General features: G+C 42.6%; 1 protein-coding gene across 3 annotated transcripts in view; it reads left to right on the forward strand.

Moving 5' to 3' along the window:
* Window positions 1-15,043, forward strand: part of EPRS1 (glutamyl-prolyl-tRNA synthetase 1) — a 488,457-nt gene that overhangs the window by 53,513 nt on the left and 419,901 nt on the right. For all 3 annotated transcript variants that reach the window (XM_069233874.1, XM_069233875.1, XM_069233876.1), the window contains exon 9: window positions 11,689-11,860. In XM_069233874.1, the coding sequence (XP_069089975.1) occupies window positions 11,689-11,860 (172 nt within the window). The remainder of the gene's footprint in view (window positions 1-11,688; window positions 11,861-15,043) is intronic.

Consider the following 15,043-nt stretch of genomic DNA (forward strand, 5'->3'; position numbering starts at 1 on the left):
GTATCCACAATTGGCAGACCCTGGCATCCAGATAAGTCCCTTGTAACTGGTACTTCTAGTATCAAGGGCCCTGATGCCAAGGAAGGTCTCTAAGGGCTGCAGCATGTCTTATGCCACCCTGGAGACCTCTCACTCAGCACAGACCCACTGCTTGCCAGCTTGTGTGTGCTAGTGAGGACAAAACGAGTAAGTCGACATGGCACTCCCCTCAGGGTGCCATGCCAGCCTCTCACTGCCTATGCAGTATAGGTAAGACACCCCTCTAGCAGGCCTTACAGCCCTAAGGCAGGGTGCACTATACCATAGGTGAGGGTACCAGTGCATGAGCATGGTACCCCTACAGTGTCTAAACAAAACCTTAGACATTGTAAGTGCAGGGTAGCCATAAGAGTATATGGTCTGGGAGTTTGTCAAACACGAACTCCACAGCACCATAATGGCTACACTGAAAACTGGGGAGTTTGGTATCAAACTTCTCAGCACAATAAATGCACACTGATGCCAGTGTACATTTTATTGCAAAATACACCCCAGAGGGCACCTTAGAGGTGCCCCCTGAAACTTAACCGACTATCTGTGTAGGCTGACTAGTTCCAGCAGCCTGCCACACTAGAGACATGTTGCTGGCCCCATGGGGAGAGTGCCTTTGTCACTCTGAGGCCAGTAACAAAGCCTGCACTGGGTGGAGATGCTAACACCTCCCCCAGGCAGGAGCTGTAACACCTGGCGGTGAGCCTCAAAGGCTCACCCCTTTGTCACAGCACCGCAGGACACTCCAGCTAGTGGAGTTGCCCGCCCCCTCCGGCCCCGGCCCCCACTTTTGGCGGCAAGGCCGGAGAAAATAATGAGAATAACAAGGAGGAGTCACTGGCCAGTCAGGACAGCCCCTAAGGTGTCCTGAGCTGAGGTGACTCTAACTTTTAGAAATCCTCCATCTTGCAGATGGAGGATTCCCCCAATAGGGTTAGGATTGTGACCCCCTCCCCTTGGGAGGAGGCACAAAGAGGGTGTACCCACCCTCAGGGCTAGTAGCCATTGGCTACTAACCCCCCAGACCTAAACACGCCCTTAAATTTAGTATTTAAGGGCTACCCTGAACCCTAGAAAATTAGATTCCTGCAAACTACAAGAAGAAGGACTGCCTAGCTGAAAACCCCTGCAGAGGAAGACCAGAAGACGACAACTGCCTTGGCTCCAGAAACTCACCGGCCTGTCTCCTGCCTTCCAAAGAACTCTGCTCCAGCGACGCCTTCCAAGGGACCAGCGACCTCTGAATCCTCTGAGGACTGCCCTGCTTCGAAAAAGACAAGAAACTCCCGAGGACAGCGGACCTGCTCCAAAAAGACTGCAACTTTGTTTCAAGGAGCAGCTTTAAAGAACCCTGCAACTCCCCGCAAGAAGCGTGAGACTTGCAACACTGCACCCGGCGACCCCGACTCGGCTGGTGGAGAACCAACACCTCAGGGAGGACCCCCGGACTACTCTACGACTGTGAGTACCAAAACCTGTCCCCCCTGAGCCCCCACAGCGCCGCCTGCAGAGGGAATCCCGAGGCTTCCCCCTGACCGCGACTCTCTGAAACCTAAGTCCCGACGCCTGGAAAAGACCCTGCACCCGCAGCCCCCAGGACCTGAAGGACCGGACTTTCACTGGAGAAGTGACCCCCAGGAGTCCCTCTCCCTTGCCCAAGTGGAGGTTTCCCCGAGGAAGCCCCCCCTGCAGCGCTGAAGAGATCCGTTGATCTCTCATTGACTAACATTGCGAACCCGACGCTTGTTTCTACACTGCACCCGGCCGCCCCCGCGCTGCTGAGGGTGAAATTTCTGTGTGGGCTTGTGTCCCCCCCGGTGCCCTACAAAACCCCCCTGGTCTGCCCTCCGAAGACGCGGGTACTTACCTGCAAGCAGACCGGAACCGGGGCACCCCCTTCTCTCCATTCTAGCCTATGCGTTTTGGGCACCACCTTGAACTCTGCACCTGACCGGCCCTGAGCTGCTGGTGTGGTGACTTTGGGGTTGCTCTGAACCCCCAACGGTGGGCTACCTTGGACCAAGAACTGAACCCTGTAAGTGTCTTACTTACCTGGTAAAACTAACAAAAACTTACCTCCCCCAGGAACTGTGAAAATTGCACTGTGTCCACTTTTAAAGAAGCTATTTGTCAATAACTTGAAAAGTATACATGCAATTGAAATGATTCAAAGTTCCTAATGTACTTACCTGCAATACCTTTCAAACAAGATATTACATGTTAAATTTGAACCTGTGGTTCTTAAAATAAACTAAGAAAATATATTTTTCTATAACAAAACCTATTGGCTGGATTTGTCTCTGAGTGTGTGTACCTCATTTATTGTCTGTGTGTATGTACAACAAATGCTTAACACTACTCCTTGGATAAGCCTACTGCTCGACCACACTACCACAAAATAGAGCATTAGTATTATCTATTTTTACCACTATTTTACCTCTAAGGGGAACCCTTGGACTCTGTGCATGCTATTCCTTACTTTGAAATAGCACATACAGAGCCAACTTCCTACATTCCTCCTGCACCCCATATTCTAGGGGAGTGTAAATATATTGTGATTATATCGGGATTTAGGATATTGCAGTAATGTGCTAATCCTGGAGTATATACTATTGTACATGGGGAAACTATGTGACATAGTTGACTATGCGTGTACTTAGATAAGCCTATTTATGACGCTCTGCTGAAGGTGTGTAGTGTGAAGCAAACATTCTATATTATTTGAGGGGAGACTAACACAATGATAGATATACAGATGGAGAGGTAGGTGAGCAAAGTACTGCACCTCACAATGGGAATAGAGTATAGTTTATGGAGATGCAGGATCTGGTGGCCGACTGGCGTTGTGCACAGCAGGTGGATCAAGCAGTCTACATTGTATTCCTCTGTGTATGACTCCAGCTCTCGAATTTACTTCTGTTTGATGGATTGTCTAGTTGGATGTACCGAGTGGACATATTAACTAGGACTGTTTTTGATTATCCTCCCCTTACCTTTTAATGGATACTTGAACAGAGTAAAAAATCACAACCACGATACACTTGCAGATGCAGTGTTCACAATGATTTCTCAAAGCTACCATGGAATTTTTGAAAAATCTGATGCCTAAAAGGAGCACATTCTGGAAAGAATTCATAGCACATATAATTGATGCATATGGATTTCTCAAGAGGTTGGTATAAGTCTTGCAGGCAGCTGAGAACACGTGAGGCTGAATTGTGTAGGTTTGAGAAGTCCTAAACATTTTCATGTGATAAGAATGGACTGGATACATTGTGGGAGATGCTAGTGCAATTTTGAGAGATGGCAGAGAATGAACGGAGCCAAATACACTTTAAAAGCATGTTCAGGCCAGCCAGTATAAAGAAGTGACTCACCTGGTCTCACTCTGGATGGATGCTTAATAGTGCTAATGGTCAAGCAGCAACGTCACACACAAGTGCTTGGGAAAGAGGATTCATTGTTCACCATGACTCCATACTCCAGTGCTTTGTGGATTACTATACAGGCTTATACCTCACCAGAGTTCAGGTGACTGGTAACAAATATCCCAGTACTCAAGTTAAATTGCTGTGGGCTGTATAGAGGGGAAAGAAATAAAATGCTGTTTACAGTAGCTGAAGTAAAAACTGCTGCCAAATCTTTGGCGAGTGGGGAGGTCTCTGGGGTGGATGTTCTTTTGACTGAATTCTACAAAGAAGTTCTAGAACTACTAGCTCCATACATACTTGAAAAATATGAGGCGCTCACTGCCTATCGATTGAAATATTTAAAGCCAGGTAGGGAATTCTGGTTGATTTTTGTCGTACTAGCCCTGCCTCCAATGCAGACAGTAAACTCCTGACTAAAATATTAGGCTTCAGACTAATGCCCTTTATAATAGCTCTGATTCTGTCTAATCAATCATGGTATGTCCTTGCTCGAATGACAATATATAATTTATGAATGGTGATGCCCTGCTGGATCTTGTTTGTGTGCAGCAGTGAAACGTATTGAAATGGGACTTTGTTTAAATGCTTAGGCATTGTGGACTGACTGAGCTTCACGAAATGGGTCCAACTGCACTATTTGACAGTGCAGGCAAGGGTTAATGTGAATGAGCTCATCACTGGGATAGCTGTCTCTGGGGGAGTTGCAAGACCACCCACCGTCACCTTTATTCTCATCTATGACAGTAGATCTCGTTACAGGTGTGCTTCATGATCATCACACCTATAAAGAAATATACAAAATGAGTCTCTCTCTTGTTGCTTCTTTGCATGCAGGTAATCTATTACTATACGTTTAATTTCAGCAGAAAAATATATGCCTTATAACACCAGAAGCAACTAAATTTGGTGGCTTCTCTGCCATCTATATTAACTGATATATATCTAAAGTCTTGCTGTTGACTGGACTGACAGCAGAGCTATACCTTTACTAATCATTATTGTGGTGCATAGATTCTTTGAAGTATCTGGGTAATAAGATAAATACAAACGCTTATACAGTGCTAAGAGAACTATGTTGTGGCATTGGATAAGTTAGAAATACAGGTTGTCAAATGGCGGTAGGCTGCTGCTATCAATGTATGTAAGAATGGTGCTATTGAAATTTTTTGATACTGATTGTTACCTATAACAAAAAAAATGACAGTATAACTTTAACTTGTGTAGGTAGATAAACAGCACAAATTAGCTCTAACTGACTAGTTAGACTATTCGAGAGGACAATCATCCCTTATCACGAGTAGAAACTCGACCAACAGGTTCTTAACCAGCTTTTCCAGAAGTGGGGGAAAATCGAATCTTTATCTTTTTGCCACATTTGAGAACAAGAAATGCCCATATTACGCAAGCTGGCATCCCCAAAAAAGGGTCGTGGGGAAATGCTTTTTTGATGAGACGGCCAGGAATCTATGCCTACACTTTTCCCCAGATTCTGCTCATCCCTAGAGTGATCAGCAAAATAAAAGCAGAGGGATGCCGTCTCCTCCTAGTGGCGCCCAGCTGGCCCAGACAGATCTGGTTCACAGAACTCCTTCTGTATTCGGAACAACCACATGTTCTGCTCATACAGACATTAGCCATACTGACCATGCATTAGGGCCAGGTCAGACATCTGAATCCTCATCTCTACACTTATCGGCCTGATGCCTGAATTCAATGAATACTCCACCTTGAATATTTCATCAGAATGTAGAGAAATATTAGCCAAAGCTAGACCGGACACCACCAATAAAACCTATAAACTTAAATGGAAGCTCTTCTGATTGTGGTGTGTTACGGAAGGAGTCCGTCCTATGATGCCACCTCCAGAGTGGATACTTACTTATTTATTACATTTAGCAAAATCTGGGCTTTCTTATTCCTCAATAAGGGTACATGTGGTGTCAATTTCAAGATTCTGCGCACTTTCGGCAGACCTCCTCGCTATATTTTGCCAGGATTGTGAAACAATTCCTCAAGGGCCTTTTTAGAGTATTTCCACCAGTGCGTAAAGCTCAACCGTAATGGTTATGAAACAGTGTTAGCTACAACTCATGAAGTCTCCTTTCGAGCCAATCCACAGGTCAGAGTTAAAATTCATTTCTTGCAAGACATCGCCTTTACTAGCTCTCACATCAGCGAAAAGAGTGAGTGACTTACAAGCCTTCACCGTCAAGGAACCTTTTCTTCAGTTCACTCCAAATGGTGTTATACTTCGAACAAACCCTAAGTATATACCAAAAGCACCGTCGAACTTTCATCCAGATGAACCAGAGGTTTTAAGAACGTTTTTTACTAATCCACAAATGCTTGCGGAGAAAGCGCTGCATTCACTAGATGTAAGGAGATGTTTAAAATGTTATCTTGAAAAAACACATAGCATTTTAAAATCAGCCCAGCTATTAGCATATGAAGGTACAAGAAAAGGCTCTGCGATAACTAAGCAGACCATTGCCAGGTGGATCGGATTGGCTATACAATTTTGTTATGCCCAGGCAGGGAAGCCGCTGCGCAGTAAGGTAAAAACCCACTCCACCAGAGTGGTAGCCACATCAGCATCTCTCTTCGCAGGAGTACACCTGCAACACATTTGCAGGGCAGGAACATGGTCCTGCCAGCATACACTTACAAAGCACTGCTGCCTGGCTGAGACTAACAAAACGAATACAGCCGCTGGGCAAGCAGTGCCGAGACATCTATTCCATTAAGGTGAGCCTCTCTGCTCATCCCACCTTCCACTTGAAAGGTATGTGATCAGTACTTGCCTAATGTTATCGTTGTTGGTATTCTTACTAATATTATTATTTTTATTGTTAGTATTCTTATTCTCAATACATGTGTATATTGCTTTCTAATATTAGCTGAATGTGGCATCATTCCTATGATTGTGGATGTTATGGCTAGAATAAACAATATTACTGCTTGCTACTCTAATTCAAGCATGTGAATCTATGAAAGATCCACCCTCCTCCCCTCAGTTTAGGCCATGTACTTCACACTCGTACTTGAAAATCTGAGGGACACAGCCTCTGTTGGAAGTGTTCTTAGAGGGTGCTATCAGCTGATTGGTTCTTTTTTATTAATAAAAGAACATGGATAGGGTATAACAGTGCCTGTATAGGCCATTGAGGTCTAGTGTAATACACTTACTGCTATGTGTGTGTATATATTTAAGGTTACCGTGGGATCCCCCCGCCCCCCTTCCGGGGATGATTCAAGCATGTGAATCTATGAAAGATACGAATACTGGAGAACGGTAGTTACAGGTAAGTAACCAGTTTTCTTTATAAGAAATGTTTTGATTTTCATTATCAGGGCCATTCTGAGAAGGCGTCACTATCAGTGATACACGTAGGTTGTGTCATCATATCCCTTTCACACTAACGTCTGATAGGAACATCATGCACACTTGTTGGGGATTGTTTATGCAATTGCTGACAGCAAGTATGTCACATTATCAGTTGTTTAGAAACCTACCTGTGCCGGGGATCCTACATGATCTGTATAAATACACCCAACACGAACAAAGTCATTAGAGGGCTTCCTTCCAGATGCTATCTGTGCTGCATGTCACCTTGCTTCATAACTCAGCCTTTGTGTTTCCACGGAGTCTGACCTAGAGATCTCATTCCCAGGTAATGAGGGGTGCTTCTCATGGACATGGTACTGGCAGATTAGGTTTTCATGCCAAGCTCTCGTCAGGTTAGAGATTAGGTTTTCTTGGTTAGGAATTTCGTATCTCTTATTTATTGTAAGATGGTGGCAGTTTTTATATTCAAAACTCTCATTTTCACAATTTTGCTTCTATCATTGTTCATTATCCTTATCATTGCAGCACATGCATTTTATCATAGATTGCATCTTTTCAATAAATATATTGAACACTCTCCTGCATCTCCATCATTGCCTTTGTGTGTATGAGGCTTATTGGTAATGAGAGAAAAGTGTAACGTCCGTTCCACCACGACTTCCCTGAGAGGTCTAATCTGGAGTCCATGCGTAATGCTGCCAGAAATCACCTTTGCATTCTGAGTTTCGGTGAGGTACTGCTTGTGGGCTGGGAGGCTGAGCCGACAGTTGTGACTTGTTGTAGGAGCACCTCAGTCGTCTACAAACAACGGTGCTGTCATCCCTAAACCACCAGTCTCTCATAGGAACGAGAGTCCAAATACGACAACCTTATGTAGTAGTTAGCATTAGTTTCTTTAAAAAAAAAAAAAAAAAAATATATATATATATATATATATATATATATATATATATATATATATATATATATATATATATATATATATATTCATGAAATCCCCTAACAATCCAAAGTACAAAATTTCACTTCTTTATTCGTGGTGTTTGCATCGGTGCAGGGTTGGTCGTGCGGGTGGTAGAGGGGCTTGTAGAGTATGCTTCTCTGAACCGTAGGAGTGAGGCCACACCCTAACCTCGGTAATGCAGGGTCAAAGTTTTGCAGACACTAAAGGTGGGAAGCTATTAAAGTGCAGGGATTTGGGGACTTAAGTGATGTTTGCGCACAGAAGATGATCGAGGGCGTGTTGTTAGAAACTCGCAAACGTGCATTTGCTTGAGCACATTAAAGCCAGGATCTTGGTTTTGTCAAAGTTTGTTTCTTATGTTACATTTAAAATCAATCTAAGCCTTTTTACTTCCGTTTCATGTGAAGCGTTGTTCTGTAATTGGATACTCAAACCTAGGCTCCTCTGATGGGGTCTGTATCACTGAATATATCTGTGGACGTGATATCGATGTTAGTTGTAGGACTTTGTGAGTGTGACATGACTGTCAGAGCCATCCTTAGATGAAAAACTATTTCATTGCGGGAGGGAGGGAGCATAAACCTCTAACCTTACTGGGAAACACTTGCTCAGTACATACAAACGTTTCTGCTGTGGTACTCTTTTTGCAGACGGAGCCAGAACCTTCCTTACTTAAACTAGTTCCAGCAGTTGAAAAACAGTGTCAAGGAGGAATGTGAGGAGTCTCGACCCCTTTGCACATCAGTGGTCCTGTCTGTAGCAGGCCTGGTGACTTGGTGGGTTAATGCACCTACTGCTTTGCTCTGTGTATCACAGATTCCAATCCCGGCGCGTCCCCTTTGCCTTTCTTTCCTCTGAGATTAATAAAAAGATTACTATTGAAGGGGCACTAGTTTAGTAGACTCATTTGTTACTCTTTTTGTGTGGTTCTTCATTGTTCCCATCTTCCTCATGTGGCTTTGTTTCACATCTCAGTCCCCTTTCCCATGTTACCACTGATGACGCCATTTATCAGGTGGTTCTTGATTTGACCTTTCCTTCTCCTATGAGCCCTTTTGAATTCAGTGGCACATCATTATAGCACTCGGGATAATGTGCTGCATGGCTAAATACTCATAAGGTCCCGAAGGCGAGGCCTATTGGCTAGGCCAATGCTTGTTGATTTGATGGAGGAAGCTCAATTTCAAGTTTTGTCTGTGACTCAGTTGTGGAGTTATTTAAGTAGATGAACGCGTTGTGGAGTTTCGATTCCAAACGCATTTGTGCTTGGGAGGCAAAAATGTTAAACCATATACGCCACGGAAACCGTCAGCTTAGCCATATGCTTTACTAACATGATGAAGGAAATTCTGTAAACAGCTGGTGCGTAGAGAAGTATTTTCAGAAGTGAAACACCATAAACCTAAAGCTCTAGTCCGCTGAAATAGCCTATAACAAAAGACCCCATGATCAAGCCAAATTCTCTTGTTTGTCATGTGGAAACTCTGCAGTCTTTAACACTCTAGAACACAACATCCTTCTTACTAGACTCTCTTAAGTGTAAGAGGTAGACACTGCCGCCTGGAAATAGTTTGGATTCCTCTTGGAAGGGAAACACAGTGAGAAGTAGACTTGTGTTTTTTCTGACCCAGCGATTATCCCTTGCATGGTGTATTAGGCGTCACCTTTTTGTTAATGTGTTTTTTTTTATTTTATTTTTTTATAACAAAGCGGTCTATCCTTTCAAGACAGGAGCTTCTGTATTTCTATTGCAACCTTACGGTTCAGAGAGAATTCTCTCTCCTTTTTTTTTTTTTTTTTTTTTTTTCTCTGTTTTTTTATCATCGTTATCATCCCTTTCTCTAGCATCATTTGCTGCTACTTTATTTGTCATCAGTCTTATGCATATGTCATAGTGGGCAAAAGAACGATGGGTTGGAATGCTGCTCGAGTGATTGTCAGTGGTTAGACTTATTGCAAGCATTCTTCCTATCACCTGTTGTCTTTGCACTATCATCTATTATTTGATTTCATTTGGAAATTATTCCATAAAATCATTCCATTGGGAATATCAACTGTTGTCCAATAAAACCAAATAGAACAACTTTAATCAATGTTAATCCCCTCAAGCCTTTAATAGTTAATTGTTTTACATGATAAGAAAAGTCAACGGTGTTGGACCCAAGTTTCGGTATGAAATTAGCAAAACTAAATTGAATACAAATTTGGGAAGTACCTTACACAACTTACGTGCCAAAACTCCACCATTGTTTAACATCTGTCTTGCTGCTTTTTCTTCAGACCTGCATAAATGGGATACATAATTAAAAACTGTATATCATCTAAAACTACATGTTACCCCCCCCCCCCCCCCCCCCAAGGTTTCTCTCTCGTTCATTGTTTGGTCTCCATTTTGTGGTAAAATTATTCTGAGATAAAGTACAAAGGCGAATTGTCAAGAATATGTCTTGAACTTGGTGGTTTTACCTTGTCTTGGTATTGTTAATGGGCAGCTAGCACTTTATTCTGGCAGTGTGACACTCCCTTCTTTAAATTCATTTGATCAGATTCCTTCATGTCGGTATACTGATTGAAGAGTATATTTCACTTCATGAAGATCTGCTTATTCTCCTGCACTCCTATCATTACTCAAACCAAGGTCAGCCAAGAAGTATTTTCTATAGGATAATCAAGATAACAGGAGTGCATTATCTAGGTCCACAAATTCTGCATTTCCTCTTGAATGTTTTTATCTTAGGCTTCAGACATAAAATACTCAAACGTTAATGGATTAAGCTCTGCACTCCAGTCCACATTCACAACGCCCAGGTCTTTTCTTAGAGAGAACAATAGGATTGAATGGAGAAGACTAGTTACTTTGCTTACAGATTCATTTTGCACAACTACCAAAAGTCCCAGCTTTTCTTTGCCCGAAAGTTCAACCTCAGACGTGCCGCTTAATACCGCTTTTGTCTGGTATAAGGACCAAGAGCCACAAGGAGTCTAATCTTTTTTTGAACTGTATTCCCCCATAATGGAATACATAGTAATGGAGTGTGCTTATGTTTGGCTTCCTCATGCAATGAGGTCAATCTATGTCCTGAGATAGTAGGGCGATACAAAATGTGCATTTACATTATAGTTGTATAGGTCAGGGTTTTGGCCGGTTTTGTTGTAACCGTGAAAGTGATTCTTAGAAGTTTGCATTCTATATGTTTTTGTTTTATGCTAAATTAAAATAAACCAATAAAGAGAGTTGGTGACTGCTGCAGCTTCTGACCAATATCCATCTTGAGGTGATAATTATATCTACTTCTTTCTACAAAAGCTAAATGTTACTTGAATGGAACAATTATTTGTTTGCACAGAAACCAATCTGCCAAGCCTGTCCAATGTTTAAAACTGAATATTATCCAAACAGAGCACAGAGGGTGCAAAAACAATCCTAAGATGTTGCAGACACGTGGGTATTGGCAGTGCTTTAAATGGAAAAATAGAAGTGCAGGTACTCTGTAATAGAGTACCTGCTTGTTTCTAAGAAGTGCCGGTACTCTCCAATTAAAAGTATTACGTTTTTCTTGAAATATGCCGGTACTCTCCCTCTCAAAATAAAAAAGTGCCGGTACTCAGTACCGGAGAGTACCGGCCCATTTAAAGCACTGGGTATTGGTGGTTTCTTGGTCATCGAGGTTCTGAGCAGCTCATTGAAGGCACTACCATTGTTGATATTCGCAACTACAGAAATGGTTAAACATTAAACCTATTTAAAAGCTTAAGTATTAATTTTTAATAACCGTGTAGAACGTAAACGCTTAATATACAAATGCAAGTATTTTCCCATTTGTGACTATGATGAGAACTGTGTCCATTAGTTGAACAGCTTTCTCAACAGTGTCCTGTTGTAGTGCAGTAATCCATTGTGGCCTTTTCCTACAAAGCTGTTGCGAAGAATACTGAGATGTGGGAAGGAATGAAAAAAGGAACCGAGTATGGCCAGACGTGTTGCCTGCGTGCCAAAATAGATATGAACTGTAATAACGGATGCATGAGGGACCCCACTCTATTCCGCTGTAAAACACAACCACATCCACGGACAGGAAGCAAATACAAGTAAGTTGTGTTTTGCCTTTTCTGTTTGTTTTTGTTTGTTTTTGTATAGGTCCACATATCTGCCTTTGCGTTCTTACATATTTGATAAATCCTACTGAGGCTAGTTCATACTGTTTGTTGCATTGAAGGAGGATACAGCAACAGTTTTAAATAAATGTTGTTGTTCAGTGGGGTGATTGTTTTGTTTTTTTCAGTTCGTTGTAGTATGTGCAGTTTTCTTATACAGTGCATCAAGTTCTACAGGCATTATTTCTGGTCCTTTTGTCTATTTCATTCTCTGGTTTAATTTGGTTCTCAAGGTGGGTAACAACATAGAAAAACAAAACAGTCACCTAAGCATACTGGCTGCAGAAATACTGCACGTCTTTAAAGAGAAGAAATACAATCAATACTAACGATCCTCTTGTTCCTCTTCACTAAAACGTAGAACACACAAAAATGATGAACTCACATTTGGCTGCAGTGACTTTCACTCTGCAAACACTGTTAAGAAGTTTAACAATTTCCCACAGGGCTGTTTTATATAAACAAATGAGATACAATGTTAAAATTATAATTTCTCTCAAATATAGCATCAAATATTTCAGTGCAACAGCCATACGAGTCTCCCAAGATACAATCTTTCTACTGTAAGCTTGAAATATGTTACATGGTAAAAACTTTGAATGCCTGGAAAATAAAAATCCCAGACGGTCTTTGCTTTAGACCCCCAAAACAATGACTTTGAATGCATTTTCATTAACTTTATCAAATGTTTTATCTTAATTGTATGGCTGCAACTCTATAAAAGCTGTCACAATTCACACATAAACTATGACCGAGCACTCCTGTCACCATCTCTGTCGGGCATATGAAGCTGCACCTTACCCATATGTGCTATCAGAAAAATTGTATGTCGTTTACAAAAAAAAAAAAAACGTATTTCTCTCCAACAGAGGCCCATTTTTAGGTCGAGCATAGGCAGCTCGGTCTGCAAGAAATGTTGTATTCAGTCTATGGGCTTTTCACCGCGCCTACTCTTGCCATTCGTTCTTTGTTGTGCTTGTTTTAAATGCTTCCTTTTTATTGGTGCATTTTTCTAAATGTCCCTCTTTTTGTGTGCTTAGTTACCTCCCTGACGATTTCAGTAATGCAGCTTTTTTGTTGGCCATCACACTACGTCACGCTTCCTTCTGTTTCAGTGTGTAATTGCCCAGTCTCCCTCCTCTCGTCTGGTGGCTGCTTTGTTATTATTGTAAGCTGGCATTGTGGTGGCCTGAACCTCTTTGAAATGCTCCAGCTTTTAAATCTGGTTTTCTGGTGGCAGGTATTACTTAAACTTGTATATGAATAAGATTGTTCATTGATCGTGGATTGGTGCATTGATGCAATGCGTCTGCGACCCATTCGCATTGACTGCGGCTCGAGCTTAAGGAAGTCGTTAAACGCTCAAATCTGAGCTCCCTACTTCAACTATTTCCTACGTAGTACAAGGTGACTTTTTTACAGATTGTCTACTTGTGGCAGCAAAAATTCCAAAAACAGGGGCGTACTGTTAAATCATTGTGCTTAGTGGCAGCCAGTTTTGTATATCTACCATCCATTAGAAAGGGAGGTATGGTGGAACCAATCATGCCATTACAATTTATACCTTTATTTACCATGCATCCATTACCACGCAATGCCTATAGCACGCAAGACTTTACCACGCACATGCAAACCACGCATGCCTTTACAGCAAAATTGTAAGTATATATCAGGTAAGTAAAACCTCTTTTTAAAGACACAAATTATAGTTTCTTAACATAAGTATGACTGTAACTGCTGGTTTTCTATGGTTTTGTATGGATAAAACATCAACCTACTATAATATCCCTGTAACTTATGTTATTGTTTTTTTTTTTTTTGTGAACACACGTACTCATACACACACACACACACACACACACACACACACATATGTATGTTCGGTGGCATGTGTAGCTGCAGGTACACATGCTGTGTGTGCATTATCCTGCCATCTAGTGTTGGGCTTGGAGTGTTATAAGTTGTTTTTCTTCGAAGAAGTCTTTTCGAGTCACGGGACCGAGTGACTCCTCCCTTTCGGCTCCATTGCGCATGGGCGTCGACGCCATCTTAGATTGTTTTCTTTCCGGCATCGGGTTCGGACGTGTTCCTCTTCACTCCGTATTTCGAATTGGGAAAGTTAGCTAAAGTATCAAATTTGACGGTATTGCTATCGTTCGGTACCGGGTTAGTGTTAGTGTATCGGCACCGACGTCAAGACCGCTTCAGCGGCCCTTCGGGGCTCCCACTCTTCACCGAGGCCTGGTCGGCCCGACCACACCCGTCGTCCCAGACTAATGGACCGGACCCCCTTCCGTTTCTGTCCTAAGTGTCACTCAAAGTATCTTTATACAGACCAGCACCGGGTCTGTAATCTGTATTTGTAACCCGAACACAGAGAGGATACTTGTGAAGCTTGCCGGGCGTTTCGATCAAAGAAGACCTTGAGAGATCGACGAGCAACAAGACTGCAAATGGCGTCGAGACCGAAAGAGCAGCTCTAGGAGGAGGAAAGAATCTCCATCCAAGAGACTGACTCGGATGAATCCGACAGTGAACGACCCTCGACGGTGCAACAAATTGTGAGTAAACCTGCCCCGTCCCAAACTCAGGGTCACACCAAGAAAATTAAGGCCATGGGGACGCCAGCAGGCCATGGCTCAACCCACCGAAAGGAAGGTGACCAAACATCGGCACCCAAAAAGGGCAAGGAGTTGCCGAGGACTTCCGACTCCAGTCGAGAATCCGGCACCGAACGATTTTGACACCGAGTGATCGAATCGACCAAACCCCGAAAAAGCTCCTCAGAACTGAAAAAGACTATACCAGCAGAAACTTTGGTACCGAAAAAAGCGGCCTCGGAGCCGAAAAGAAGCTCTTGTACAGAAGAGCAAGAACTTTCCATGCAACTCAAGGAAAGACATCGATTTGAGCAAGAGTTGGGTATGGAAGAACCTGACCATACACAACAGAGGTTACATATCCAAAAAGAGACTGGCAAGATTCAGACTTTACCTCCACTCAAATTGAAAAGGAAGCTTGCATTTCAGGAAACAGAAATGCAACCAAAGGCCAAAGTGGTTAGAGACAAATCACCACCACCAATGGTCTCACCACAACCATCCCCACTGCACTCAC

This window comes from Pleurodeles waltl, chromosome 5 (genome assembly GCF_031143425.1).
Source record: "Pleurodeles waltl isolate 20211129_DDA chromosome 5, aPleWal1.hap1.20221129, whole genome shotgun sequence".
Taxonomy (NCBI): Eukaryota; Metazoa; Chordata; class Amphibia; order Caudata; family Salamandridae; genus Pleurodeles; species Pleurodeles waltl.